Consider the following 15458-nt stretch of genomic DNA (forward strand, 5'->3'; position numbering starts at 1 on the left):
CTGGCTTTGCATTCTGGCAGTAACAGCAAAAAATTCAGAAAAATGTGGAAGCAGGGAGGGAGCCATAACAGGTTTATTTCCAAATCCAATTAGCCCTGCTTTCAACTGAGAACCCTCAACACATATCTCTCTGTGGTTTTTCATTAGGAAAAAATGGAGCATGCTTAGTCATTGAGCTGACTAAATCAGCAGCAGTTGCATAATCTTGTTAACAGCCATTCTGAAAAATGGTGGTGGTTGTATCAAAGGAGGGGGGTTTAAAATGCACTTTCAGTTTAGTAAAAAACCACAGCTTTTTGGGTTACCAAAGTTCTGGATTTATGCTACAAGAAGTCCCTTCCATGCTGCAATGTCAAGGCTTCCTGCTGCCAAAGAAATAACTCCTGCTGGAAATCCTTGATGCACATATCCAAGACTAAGGGATTCAGGTCACTGCTAATTTCAGTTACGTGCTTTTGGATACACAAAACTGTCTGTGTTAGTTTTAACTTCATTCATTTATGTTTTAGAAGGAGTATTTTAAAATCCAGTTGCCAGATCTTCAGAACTGTGCCTAACAGCAGAAATATCTGTAGAATAATTACAGCAAATTACCACTATCCAAAAGTATTTCAATTACAGATTTACGAATAAAGTAGATATGACTATGTTAAGAAAAAAATGCAATATCTAATGCAATATTGTAGACCCTAAGAATAAAATGGCAATGTATATTTTGATTCTTATTTTCCAGCCTTGTCTTTGCCAATTCATACAAATGAAAAAGCCAGAAACTTTTTCACCAAGCCAGAAGCTGCTTGCCCTCATTTTCAAAGGCTTTCATAGACCCTTCATGCTTTACCTATTCCCACTCATTCAGCATTCAGATTCCAGTTCCCACCTCACATCAGTCTGTGATACATTTTCAAATACCTTTTTCTGTGCTTTTTCTAAGCTGCACCTTATACTAGTAAAGAAGTGTTCAAAATATCTGCAAAACTGCATTCTAAACCTCCATTCACAGCCTATTCTGATGTGATGCTTGCCAAACAAAAAAACAGTAAGGTGCTGCCATTCCATCATTCAGGTGTATTGAAAAATGGCTCAATGGCTGGGCCCAGAGGATGGTGACCAGTGGCAAGAAGTCTTGGTGGAGGCCAGTAACTAGCAGTGTACCCCAGGGATCAGTATTGGGTCCAGTCCTGTTCAACATCTTCATTAATGACCTGGATGACAGGGCAACGTACCCTCAGCAAGTTTGCAGATGACACCAAACTGGGAGGAGTAGCTGATACGCCAGAGGGTTGTGCTGCCACCCAGGGGGACCTTGACAGGCTGGAGAAATGGGCTGACAGGAACCTGGAGTTCAACACGGAGAAGTACAAAGTTCTGCACCTGGGGATGAACAACTCTAGGCACCAGTACATGCTGGGGACCACCTGGCTGGAAAGGAACTTTGCAGAAAAGGACCTGGGAGTTCTGGCAAACACCAACATGAACCAGCAATGCGCTTTGGCCACAAAGAAGGTTAATGATATCCTGAGATGCATCAGGAAGAGTGTTGCCAGCAGGTCGAGAGAGGTGATCCTTCCCCTCCAAGTTCCGGTGAGGCCATACCTGGTGTACCATGCCCAGTTCTGGGCTCCTCGGTACAAGAGAGACATGAATACACTGGAGAGATTCCAGCAAGAGGTCACTAAGATTATTAAGAGACTGGAGTACTTCACATATGAGGAAAGGCTGAGAGAGCTGAGACTGTTCAGCCTAGAGAGGAGAAGGCTCAGGGGGATCTCATCCATGTCTGTAAATACCTGAAGAGAGGGTGCGAAGAGGAAGGAGCCAGGCTCTTTTCAGTGGTGCCCAGTGACAGGACCAGATGCAATGGGCACAAACTGAAACACAGGGTGTTCTGTCTGAACATCAGGAGACTTTTTTATACTGTGAGGGTGACTGACCACTGCACAGGTTGCCCAGTGAGGTTTTGGAGTCTCCATCCTTGAAGACATTCAAAAGCCACCTGGACATGGTTCTGGGCAGCCTGCTCTAGGCAGTCTGCTCTAGGTGGCCCTGTTTGACCAGGGGAGCTGGACTAGATGACCTCCAGAGGTCCCTTCTAACCTCAAACATTCTGTGATTCTGTGTAATGTGGAAAAGGTCGCCTATGGCTTTTCCAGAAAAGACCATTTTTCTCCATCAGAATCAATTTGTTAGCAAACTTTTAACAGTTTAAATATTTATGGTCAGGGGAAATTCATAATGAAAATATATACCGAAAGATTATATTAATGACAGCTTTACATAAGCAAGATTAAATAAAAAGGTTTTTTGTGTATGTAAAAACTCTGAGCTTGATAAGCAAGACAGAATGCATGATCAGATGCGCAGGCAGACCACCAAGGTTACACCAAAACAGCTATGGCTTTTCTTCCAAAATAGCAAGTGGGAAAAAAACCCAAAACAAACCAGCCTGTCTACAGTTAACCTGAGCATTAGTTCTCAGAGGAAATATTACAAAGAAATGAAGTGCAATTCACATTAATGGGAGCAACACTTAAGATCTAAGGAGCTAGGAAAACATGCACAGATGAATAGAGAAAATACTGACTGGACATGGGAGCACTGGAGTTGAACTGTTCTTTAAATCTAATAAAACATGGAGTGCAACGCTGAAAATAAAAAGTTATAAAGGAAGAAAAGGCAACATAAATAAATTTCCTGCAATATGCGTATTATAAAGCCTTCAAATACAATTTTGCCCTGCCAAAAAAGGGGCCAAGTTTTACCACACGTTGAATGTTAGCTAAGAAAGCCCAACGCTCAATTTCATAAACCACAGGCTTAGGAGCACCAGTGCTGGCCAGCTGGCAGACTGTGAGGCCTCTTGCCACAGAGAAGTGACTGCAGTGACAGGGTAGGAAATATGGGACATGAAGGACCGATAGAGATTCCTCAAGAATCTCCCCTAGTCACTTGAGGCTGCAAAGGCAGCTCCAAACTGCTTCAAGCCATGTTAGTTTTACTGCTAGTGAATTAGCTGTAGAGCAGAATCAGTGCTTCTGAAAAGTGTCCTCCTCTCCTGTATGGTCAGAGATTTTTCTCTGAAGCAATGCACAGAATGCTAGATCTGTGCCAGCAACTGCAAAGGATAAGCTGCTGGCTCGGGCTGAGCTTTGAACTCTTGAGTTATTATCCAAGTCCCAGTGCCACTACCTCAGATCATTTATTCCCTTTTCTTTACCATTGGAGAGAGAGCTGCTTAAGTTGTAAATTCAGAAGGCTGGAGGCTTTATGCAAATGTCCTGATGTGCTACTTAGCACAGGAATGAATATGCATCATCCAATTTGCATGCACCCCCAACAGTAAATTCCTTCGGTTCTTCACTTTTCTTCCCTGTCAAAACCAACATTTCTCTCCACTCTTCTCTTTCTGTTTCAAAGTTGCACACTTCCTACCATCCTTACTGGCCTGGTTCACCATCCATCTTTTGTTCACACACCCCTAGCATTTCTTATTCCTCAGGCCTTTTTTGCTTTGTTTCCTGTATCTGAGACTTCCAGCTCCTTACATGTATCTCCCCAACTTTTATTGGTGATCTTATCCCTTTTTCGGAGAATCCTATTTTTCTTTTCCTTCTTGAGATCCATTCCTCAGTTCTCTTTGACTAAGGCCTCCCCACTCTCTTCCTGCAATTTCCTTCCACCTGCTGTCACTTCTCAGGTTCCCATTCCATTTTCCCTGGATATGGTCGCCAGCATGTTCTCATCTACAGTGAGACAAAGCCATATAATAGAAAACTAATGGAGCAACAACGTTAGATCAAAATCAGTACTATTTTGGACCATCAATCTCACACTATCGTGTGAAATGCAGTGAAATCCCCAAGTATTATTTTAATATCTAAGGTGTTTATTCACTAAACACAACAAATCCCTAGGCAGAACACATGAAATACCACTAGTTACAGCATTATTATCAGCAGTTTTCAGCACTGAGTAAGACAGTCTACATCTGCACTCATAAGAACCAGTTTTCAATTGCTCATAAGGCTAAACTTTACTTCACTGGGTTGAAAAAGTTCATGTTTACCTCACTGGGTGATTTTTGTCAGGCAGTTTGCTAGGATTGCTGCTTGTGAGTGCTTATGATTTTTTTATATTTTTTTTTTAAATTAGGCAGAAAAATAAATCAACCATAAATTAAGTACTTCTGGGAGCAGGGTGTGAGAAATATATTGCTTGACCCTTGTGAACTCCAATGTTTCTATAATTTGACGACTTTGTATTGGGTAGAAGATGAATTCCGTGGGCTGAGAATATTCCTATTGTTGTCTGTTTGGAAAATTGTTCAAAACTTAGCCTAGTTTCAAAGCTTTGAAAAAATCATAGCCACCAGATGCTTACAAGGCAGTTTTTAGATTATAATGGATATCAAAGAGCCCACCTTTGCTAATATGGTCTACTGTATGCCTAAATGTTACTCTAACCAGTATCAGTGGCTCTGTTGTTTAAACATACACTTGGATGTTTAAAAGATTTGCAGTGAGAAAATATAAATCAGGGAAGTAGTTTCAATTTTTATTATTACTATTATTAACATCACTAAGCTTCTGTGATAGAAGTGCTGTAACTTCATGCTAACCATATATTCAGCAGATGGAATAAATAAGATCAGATAAGTCATCAGTAAAAAACTGCTTAGAATAACACTGGAGACATGCAATTAACTAATGGAACGGGGCGACAATCAGCACTTCAGTAAGTACCAAGGACATGAAGAAACAAAGTGCGGGTTAGGGACCTGTATTCATTTAAGCTACTGAGGAGTGAAACAAAGAAAAGCAAATCTCAAGACAGAGACTCCCAATATTTGAGAGTAAGGTAATGGTTAAACTATTAGAATTACTGTGAATTGAGTTTTGCAGATCATATGTTTGTTCTCCATTACATAATAGTATGCTTTAGAAGACTGAGTCTCCCTTAAAGCCAAAGTTTCTTATGTAAACCCCTAAATAAGAGCGGTATCATTCAGAAGCTAAATAGCATTTTCTCTGCGATTCCAAATCTGATGCATAGTACTGCTCTGGACACAGGAAATGATGTCTGAAACTCATTACAGATCCCCCTTCTTAATACAATATGGATGAGGAAGATATTTTTTTCTATTTGAGTGCAGAAGAAAGGGGACCATAACCACCTGTGGTCTGCAAAGTGGAACAGATTAGAAAAAGTAGGTTGCGGGAATGAGACTAGCAGCAGGGTGGAAAGAGTGGAGGGCAAAATATAGAACAGAGCACGGATAAAATGCTGGACTTTGGAGCTAACAGCATGAAATAAATGAAGTGAAAGGGAAGAAGAGAGACGTGGCAAGGAGCCAGGATGTAGGTAGAGACAGACTAAGCAGAAAATGAAAGAAGAAAGTGACATGGTGAGGGAAAAACACTGAGATTGAACAAGGGAGATTGGGACCATGAGCAAGTGGGAAAAAGGGAGAAGTGTAACAGAAGGGCAGGAAGGTTGGCATGAAGCCAAGGCAGAGAAAAGAGAAAGCTTGGATGAGAACCAGGGAGAGGAGGAGGGGCAGAAGCTGGCTGTGCAAGGGAATTAGGATTGGGATAACACGCGTATGGAAGGGACATGAAGCCAGGCAAATGAATGGGACAATAAGGCAATAGAATAAAGACAAGAAGGGAACAGACTGGAGGCAATGGGACAAATAAGGTTACGTGTGGGAGGAATGAACCATAAAGACTGTGTCTGTTCATGCACAGAGCTTGGAATGGAACCCAGGTTCCCCAAGTGTCACCAATACCTTTCCGCAGTCAGTTTCTTTAACCTATACAGCCTAAGCGTATGCCTTTTAAACCTCTGGAATAGTTCAGGTAAAGAAGGACAACCTAATACCGTTTTCAGCTATCTAAGAAAGTGACAAACGTTTCTTAAAAGGTTTTCTAGCTGAAGTAAAGTCTTCAGCAGTCTTTACTTCAAGACCGATAACGTACATTTCTATTTTTCAATCCACCAGGAAATTAGAGAAAAAAACAAAATAAAATGGGGAAAAATATTATGTGATATTGTGGATAAAGATGCTTGTAAGTATATTAATACTACAGAGAGGATCATAAATCTGGCACTTCTCAATGTCTGTGCCTAAACATTCTTATTGGACTTCTCTTTCATATATGCCTCTCATATATGAAAGACAGTTACTATAGCTGGTATTTCAAGGAAAATGAAATTTATATTGAACACTGAGATCCTGCAATAACCAAATAAGTATATAGTGCAGTCTGCGCATATCTCAGCTTTAAAAACATACATGTAAACACCGAGAATGCTATAGTAATTTTGTAAATTGAGGTTGTCCCTAGCCTGTATATGAAGCTCGAACTTGTAAATCTATTTTCTTATCATTTGATATTGTGGAATCTAGCTTTTCTTGGCTTAGTGTTCTGTACCTGCAATTAGCATTTGAATAATTTATAGAAACCTTCTGAATATATTGAGAGTGAAAGAAAGATATCACAGGCAGAAATCCCAAAGTGGTCTCTCTGTTTGAGGAAAATGAATGTAATATGATCTGAAGGGAAATGCTGCTCTTCTACCTGAGTACTATCACGCTTGCCAAAGATGAACAAAAAGACTAAAGAAAAGAGAGTGAGATATGTCTGGATAAAACATTCTCTAGAGGATTTTCTGACCATAAATGAAAGATTCCAACTGCTTGACAGGGAAAATATGTATTCCCTGAGTGACTATACTCTATTCTTTTTGAAATACTGAACAAGCACCCCCTTCTTTAGGCTCTTCTCATTGAAAACATTTGTGGAATGTGTTTGCAGAAGTCCAGAAACTGCATTCAAAGGAAATGCTATGGCAACGAACAAACTTGAATGAGATTAAATATAATTTCCTACAATGAGTTCAGATATCCCACCTACGTTGAAGCATATGCTAACCATAGATGTGGATTATTTTATTATTATTATTATTATTTTGAGGTCAACATGCACTTAAAGAAAAGAAAATGAAACTACAGTTCATAGTAGAGTCAAATGACTAATGTGTTTTGGTAACGATGAGCAAATTAGATCATATAGTAAGAAGGTGTGTTCTCTCAGACTTCAGCAAGAAGCACAGAGTCCCTCCTATGGTATGAAAGAAATGCTGTGTCTGGGTCAACTAACCAGACAGAGGGGTATGGTTCAGTCCAAGCAAACAAGCCAACCAAATGTGTGTCAAGGGAGAATATACTTCCAGGACAGCAATTTAACACATAAATTTTGAAAATTATACAGGATGTATATAACATAGTGAGAAACAAGAGGTAGGCATCTGAGCTCTCTAAACAATATTTATTTATTTGGGATATTTCCAATGCATTGATGGGAAGAAATCCTTGCTAGTGCAAGAGTTACTCTTGGAGAGGTACAGGCAGTAGTTCAACGATTCTCTTATCCTTTTTTCTGACATCATGAAACTGTTAAACCTCAAAGCCTGAGGCTAAATCTGCCTCACTAAGTAAGAGAGTGCAGCGGAGCAAGTTAAGTATCCCTTATAATCCACACTGCTTAACTGTTAGCTCTGTCCCTGACTCTGCTTTGGACCACTCCAGCCAGCTCTCTACAAACAACACTAATCTCCTATAGAGGAAACTGGCTCTAAACAATATGAATGAGAGCCAGACTGTTGCCTGGCTTAATCTCTAGCCTTCTTTTATTTAGCAATTTAACAGTTTAGAAATAGGCAGCATCCCCCAAGGATGAAATTTTGGGAGAGGTAGCTACTGGGGAGCCAGCTCTGACCTGCATGCCTCTGATAGCTGGTTTGAAAGGTGACATTTCTGTGATAAACAGCAAAAAACCCCCAGCTTGTGCCTAGGAATTGTGCCAAAGTACCCAAGGCAAACGTCAGAGCTGCAGCCTATTCCCACCACGGGGAGGGCGAGCGTGTGCTCTCCTGATCACAGCAGCCTGGAAGATGTCCAGCAGGGACAGCACTACCAATGCCAGATTACTAGCTGTTCACAAAGTGACTGCTGTGCTAAATTCAAATTAGGGGGCCAGACTGAGAAACACAAGTGGCCCTTCCGCAGTTGGTATCAGTGCCAGCATGGGCGGTGTGGTACCCAAGTGACGATGTGTGCCCCACTCCGGGGTGCACAGGCAGCAGACACAGATATACCAGCACTCCTCATGCTGCACGTGAATGAGACAAGGGAGCTCAAACTGCCATCAATAAGAGTATTAAGAGTGTATGTCCTAAAGGCCCTGATAAATTTACACAGGCAACCCTGGCATATTCTAATATCTTGAGGCTTGTTTTGCTGCCCTCATAACCTTATTTTGAAGAATTTTTTGTGTCACTGATGCAGATATGCATGTATGTTGAAGAGGTTATTATATTCCATCATTTTATTAAGGTAAAATTATTAAGATAAGCAACTCTGACCTTAATACCTCAATAACATCCATTTTTGGTATAATGTTAGAATCTCAATGTGCATTAAAAATAAAGATTTGCTTTTAGCCCTGTTAGTTACAAGGGTGAAAATGACAGCAGTCCTATAAACTCAGAATAACCTTACTTAAAAATATGCCTAATTTTTAATGCTATTATTACCATTATTTTTTTAATGTTTGCAGCTGGTAGTATTTCAGTTAATAGTCTGTTGCTGTCATTGGTAACCTAATCTGTTCCTGCAGAGCAGAGCCCCATCTTACAGAGAGACTGACCTTCAGGCAGTAGCCTCAGTTGCCTTTTTCTGTACTCAGTAGCCATATACTGCACATAACCCTCAAATTCACTAGTAATATCCTGTACTCCTATGCAAGAAAGATCTTCTACTCTGGATCTACACACACTGGCACTAATAGGACAGTTCATTTATCATTTACCCATGCTCTTTTTCTATATTTGGACGAATACCATTTTAGCAAATTTTAGATGGTAAATTTATACGTGAGACTGCTTTTCTTTACCAATATATGTAAAGACAGGCACAGATTATTTTTTTTAACATCAGAAAATACATACAGGAAAGATGGAGAGGGACTGTTTATCAGGGAGTGTAGTGACAGGACAAGGGGTAATGGGTTTAAGCTGAAGGAGGGTCGATTTAGATTAGATGTTAGAAAGAAATTCTTTACTTTGAGGGTGGTGAGGCACTGGCACAGGTTGCCCAGAGAAGCTGTGGAGGTTCCCTCCCTGGAAGTGTTCAAGGCCAGGTTGGATGGGGCTTTGGGCAACCTGGTCTAGTGGAGGGTGTCCCTGCCCATGGCAGGGGGGTTGGAACTAAATGATCTTCGAGGTCACTTCCAACCCAAACCATTCTGTGATTCTATTCTATGATTCATACTGGCATTTAAAACTCTTAATTCCCTGTATCGAAACAATGCAACAACCACCTACCACTATGTTTTTGTTTTGATAAGATAGGTATTGTTGTTAGTATTTAACGCTGCTCCCTCTGTAGGATTCACTCTGTGCAGCTTTACACTGTCTAAAAGTAAGGCATCAACTCCATGCCCCCTTCATGATGACTGGGGAGACCCAGCACATTCAGTGGGCAGCCAACACATCCTTTGGCAAAACAGGTTTTGCCATTGTCAAGGTGTCTCTACAAGCCAGGTTTTGATTATAAGGTGTGAGTGTGATGTCTTTCATCAGCTCAGTCAGGATAATGTATCTTTGCTCCAATAATTTCTCATATAATTTACTGTGAAAGTTGGAGCAATAAGCTTTTTGTAATCCACTTACTTACACTGTGTATTAACTTACAATGTGAGATTTGTAACAAGAAGCTTGTGGCGTCCTTATTCTTTGCAAGTGTCCTCCTTCTCACTATAAATTTTAAACTTCACTAGATTCTTTTTTTTCCCCATGTAGACTAAATTAGTACTGTTTCTATTATTGTTATGGTCCTACAAATAGCCAAGTATGGAGGTTTTTTTCAATTATATATTTTAAATTGTTTTTCATTTTTTGTATTTTGTGCATTTGCAAACATAAAACTGTGTATGTATAGAGCTCAGGTCCTTCACCTGAGTCTGGATGTCACTCTAAAACAATTTAACAATTTCTAGTCAAATGTTTTCATAAGGTAATACGCAAATTGTATGTATGTAAGATCTATAACATAAAATAGTTCAAAATCTAAATGTGTATAACCAATCCAATTCCATTTTATTAAGGTAAACAGCTTCTCCAGATGAAAAATATTTCTGAATTATTAAGAATTTTGTAGATATTTTATAAACAGAAAATACTATCAGTCCTTATGACTCATGGAATAGAATATTAATTATATATTCGATGGGGTTTGGCTGCAGGTCTTGCAGCAGCAGTGCTAGTGAACTACAAAACATCAATAGTTTTGAACAGTTTTTTTTGAAACTTCCATGACCAGTCATTAGAAGATCATTGCTTATTAGACAAGCTACAAGACAAGAAAAGGCCATTTTTCTGTTCAGATACCTTCCTGGAAGGAAAGAAAACCTCTCAAAAATTGAAAAGAACATAAAACTAAAACCAAATTGATTTTTTTTTAGTCTTCTACTAAAACATACAGATTTATCACTGTTGCAAGTTTTTCAAGTGAGACTTTAAAAAAAAACCTGCCACAAATATGTGTTGCAAGAGGGTGAAACCGTAAAGGATGGAGTCCAGAATGTATATTAATGACTTTCTCAGGAAAGATTAATATTTTTGGCTAAAAAATAACTATTTCCTCATAAATATATTTTAATTTAAAACAGACTATCCAAATCATATCTTGACTTAAGGTTATTCCCATTCTGCCATACTATATTTTTCCCAAAATAGTAACAATGCTCATATTTGTCTATAATTAATCACTCAAAATGGAATTGTAAATATGATATGCACAAGAATTCATGCTAAGGCTAAAAGATATTATCATCATAAGAAAGGAAATTTTAAAAACACCCTGATGACTTAGCTACTGGATCAAATATTTTTCCTGTTATCTAATAAATCCCCCTTACAAAGGTATTTAAATGATTTACTTGTTTCTTACAAACAGAATCCATATGAAAGCCATATTTATCTCCTAAATAAGGATGGCAAATTATCTGTAATGATAATAAGGTGTCTCCAAATTGTATTATTCATTAACATTACAAAGGGAGGATATTTGCTCTGTATTTTGTTAATTTTTATAGAATCACAGAATGGTTTGGGTTGGAAGGGACCTCAAAGACCACCTAGTCCCAACCCCCCTGCCATGGGCAGGGACGCCCTCCACTAGACCACGTTGCCCAAAGCCCCATCCAACCTGGCCTGGAACGATTCCAGGAATGGGGCATCCACAGCTTCTCTGGGCAACCTGTGCCAGTGCCTCACCACCCTCACAGTAAAAAATTTCTTCCTAAATTTTAGTGAGGAAGAAGGCAATGTTACTACATTTGTCTTCCTCCCCATGTACCCATAGGACTTGTACAGGGACTAGCACAACTTGTCCCTGGCTTCTCATCGAAAACTCCTGGAATAGTGAGAATCACTGCCATCGTCATCTGGGACGTAAAGGGAGACACAGTTCAACAGAAGAGCCAGCAAAAAGGATCTTCTCACAAAATGGCAATCTGAACTCTTAGAACACTTCAAAAGGAAAGACATTTTTTCCATTAGTCGCTTTCAATTACAAACTTAACTAAAGAAGAGTTCTTCCCCAGTCCTTTCAAGCCAATTCTTTTCAATAAAACCGGTGCTTAGGCTTGACACTAGAAGAAGAGAGTCTGACAGCTGAATTGTAATATATATGCATAAGTACTTGAATTACATCTGCCTACCTATATATGTGTCTTTTTTTGCTTTTCTTTAGACATTTTGGCATGCTTAGAATGTACTCCTTAAATCTTAACATGCAGATCACCTGCAGTGAAAGACTCAAAAAAAAAAAAAAAAAGAAAAAAGAAAACCCCACCAAAAAAGCAATCTTGCCTTCATATTCAGATCAATGAGGGTATAGTAAAATCACAAAATCAGCTGCATCCCACCCCTGTATCTCAGCACCTTCATCTTGTAAGTCACAGGTCTACTCACATGAGTATCAAAAACCAACTGAGATACTAGAAACACACGTGAATAAAAATCCTAGTTCTCCTCAATCCTTGGCTAGAGATTCAGGTAAATTAATGAGATTATCTCCACTGACATCAGAAATAGAATTAAGATTATCTAACTACGGAGTTCATGTTCCAGCAGAAGTCCATGAGGATTTTTATTTATATTTATTAGAAAATAAGAAAAGAAAACCAAACAGAGTCCTGTTTAGGATTAACAACTTTTTGCCATTCTGAGTTCTGTTTAAAAGCATGGCTGATGGTGACAGAAATAGGCATTACAAGATGGTAAAGTACCAAATAAACAGGGGAATGGCTTGACACCTACAATCCATAGCGTTTCCTGACTAACTCAGTACACCTACATCCACAGGATATCCCTGCCATCAGCTGGAATCTGAACAGAAGAAAGCAATTTGTATTCAGAGCAACACCAGGAAACTGGGTCGTGTGTCCATGTCAGAGGAGGTCCAGCCCCTGGACAAAGATAGGAAGAGACGAGTTTTCCAGGAGCTGCAGCAGAGATCTGACAGGGGAAAGGGCAGGAATGTGGGACGCTGAGCTAGGATGCATCAGAGAGGTTTTTGGAAGGTAGCTGTGGGTAAGTAGTGATCTGTGAGTAATGAGGTGGGTCAGTGGGAGCTGCGGGGATCTCTCATGAAGTGGTCAGACTACAGCAAAGCCTCAGTGAGCATGTCCTGGGAGAGTGAGGATGAAGGAAAAGTGAAAAGGTAGGATGTTGAGAGGCACAAGTCATGTTTAGGTATGGCCTCCATATCCCAAACCCAGGGCACTTTTTCACAGCTCAGTGACTGGAAAACTTTGAATGTGACTACTGTGTTAAGTGGATCCTGGATGTTCATTCACAGAGATAAACGCAGCAAAAAAGTTAGCTAAAAATAAGAGTTTGACATCAGAATATAAGAAAATAACAGCCAAAAGTTTGGCTCCCTTTCAAATTTCAGTGCAAATTCATTTTTTGCTGGAGATAAACTGCTGTTGATAGTAGATTGATTTTAATGAGCTGTATTGGGTTCATAGCTTTACAATGTTTATTCTCAAATGACCTATGTCATTTGAGATGCCACCTATGGTGCAGAAATGTGTAAGCTTTTCCAATTAAAACCAGAATAGTGTCCCCGACTTGAAACTATTTGCTATTGCTACAGAAGACTACCACAAAGAAAAGAGAAGCAGCTGAAAAAAAAATCATGCTTTACCTGTCCATACTTTGCAGCTAAATGTAAGGGTGTCCAGTACTGATTATCCACTGCATTGAGATCAGCCCCATGATCCAGTATCAGAGATGCAACATTCTTGTATCCATTAGCACAGGCCACGTGCAGCTGCAATATAAGAGTATCTTAATAGTTTAAAGAACTCAGAAAAAAAAATGTGATGCGCTACGGCATATCTTGGCTGGCCCAGAGACCTAACTGGCTAAATCATGATAACACAAATATAAAATATACATGTGATAACAACAGATTAGAAAACCACTGCAGAAACTTTTTTAGTATTTACAAACAAAACCTGTCAAAAAAAAAATAAAAAAGAATGTCAACTTATTGACTTCTATTTAAACAACCTAGTCTCACTAGATACTTTTCATACAATTTTGAGCAAATATCCTTTCAAACACGTTCACAAACTTCATGAGCCCAGGTAGATTCACATGTTTCAGCAGAGCATGGCCTAGACCTAACTTTCTTTTGTGGCAGTTCAAATATCCCAGATGTAAGCCGACACTACTTTACTCCCAAATGAATTCATTAACACATAATCAAACCAAGTACATTGAGTTTGCAGCACAAAATCAGTCACAAAAAAATACTTTTTCAATTTTGAACCACAGAGATTTTATTTCTTTCACTTGCATTGCTTCCCTAGATACTTAATTATTCTGAGTGATATTTGTTTTAATAATTGTAGTTGATTGTTTGTATCAGTAAACTTAATTTCAGAGTCAAAGTGGAACAGAGAGAGGGGGGAAATGGAATGACAGAAACTCAGGTCAGCAGGACCCTTGGGGGGGGGTCACGCAGTGCAACTTCCTGCAAAACCAGGGACAGCTTCCAAAGTCGCTGTGTTTGCTTGGGGATGGTCATCCTGCGTAGCAAATACAGGATAAGTGATAAGGTACTGAAAACTGTAGCATCAAGAAGGGGAATGAGGAAACTCAAAAATATCTTTGTTAATGGCTGATTTGAGAAAATGGATATTAACTTCTGCAATACTTAAGACTCTATATGTGTTCGGCATTTATACCGGCAATTAATTCCACTATAAATGGTATTTATAGAATGAGATTGAAATATATATATATTAATTATTATTTAACTAATATAAATAGCAAGTAAATATAAAAGCAATATAAACCCAATATAATACCAAACAGGACTTGTCAAGCAAGAAAGGGACAAAGTGATCACAGAGAAAGACATAGTAGGGCAAAACAAATTATTTACTCTGGTAATAATCAGGTGAAAGAGGAAAATGTAATAAAGAGTCCTGCATCAGGGAAAAAATGTCATATACGAGTTTTGGTGGAAACGGTTTCATAAGTCTGGTGAATAACTCTGTTGAGGCACATACTTCACATGACCAGATTGATCCAGGTTACAGTTTAGTGGTGTTTATTTTCTCATGGTTCTCTGCTATGATTTCAAACATGTCCTCCACTTCTGGGAGAAAAGGGGAAAAAAATTGCATTTGGAAATTGGCACAATATAATTGCTCATCCCTGTTCAGAAGGAGTCAATTCTCATGATGGTCGGTAAGAACAGGCCTCAGGAAGATTGCAGAAATGGAGAACTGAGATTATAGGTGGTAGTCTGGGTCTCTAAACCATGTAGCCCAACTACCTGTTTTTTTTAGCTGAAGAAACTATTTTTCTAAGGATTGAAATGGATGGCTAATGGCAAGGAAAAGGTCTTGCAATAAACCTGTTACTACAACTGTGTAGTTCCAAAGTCACTGTAAGCATAGGAGGCACCAAAACCAGAGTCCAGGATATTATTTGCCTTATTTGCTATTTCTGGTTCAGCTGCACCTGCAGAGTGCATAGTTTTCTCTATAACATGCTGGATACAGAGGGATGAAACACATTACAGCTCATCAAAAATCTCCCCCTTGAAAGGGGCCAGAATACCCCTGCCCTGGGGGCAGGACACCAATTCTGTATGCTATAAATGTTCTAATTTCAAATGTACAAAACCCCCAACATTTTCCCAAAATTTGACATAGCTTCAGCTTTTCTTCTGTTTTAACAGGAGAAATTACATTTTCTCTTCACACATCAGTTTGACAAGTGCTATTTTAAAGTAGTTGAAAAGCTCACAGGACAAAGAAAATATGACTGAAATCTTTCAAAGAAACAATTATTACAGGAGAATTTAG

General features: G+C 39.1%; 1 protein-coding gene across 3 annotated transcripts in view; it reads right to left on the bottom strand.

Moving 5' to 3' along the window:
* MYO16 (myosin XVI) overlaps positions 1-15458 on the bottom strand; it is a 405915-nt gene that overhangs the window by 208531 nt on the left and 181926 nt on the right. For all 3 annotated transcript variants that reach the window (XM_054807394.1, XM_054807387.1, XM_054807380.1), the window contains one exon: positions 13280-13405. In XM_054807394.1, the coding sequence (XP_054663369.1) occupies positions 13280-13405 (126 nt within the window). The remainder of the gene's footprint in view (positions 1-13279; positions 13406-15458) is intronic.

The sequence above is a fragment of the Grus americana genome, chromosome 1 (genome assembly GCF_028858705.1).
Source record: "Grus americana isolate bGruAme1 chromosome 1, bGruAme1.mat, whole genome shotgun sequence".
Lineage (NCBI taxonomy): Eukaryota > Metazoa > Chordata > Aves > Gruiformes > Gruidae > Grus > Grus americana.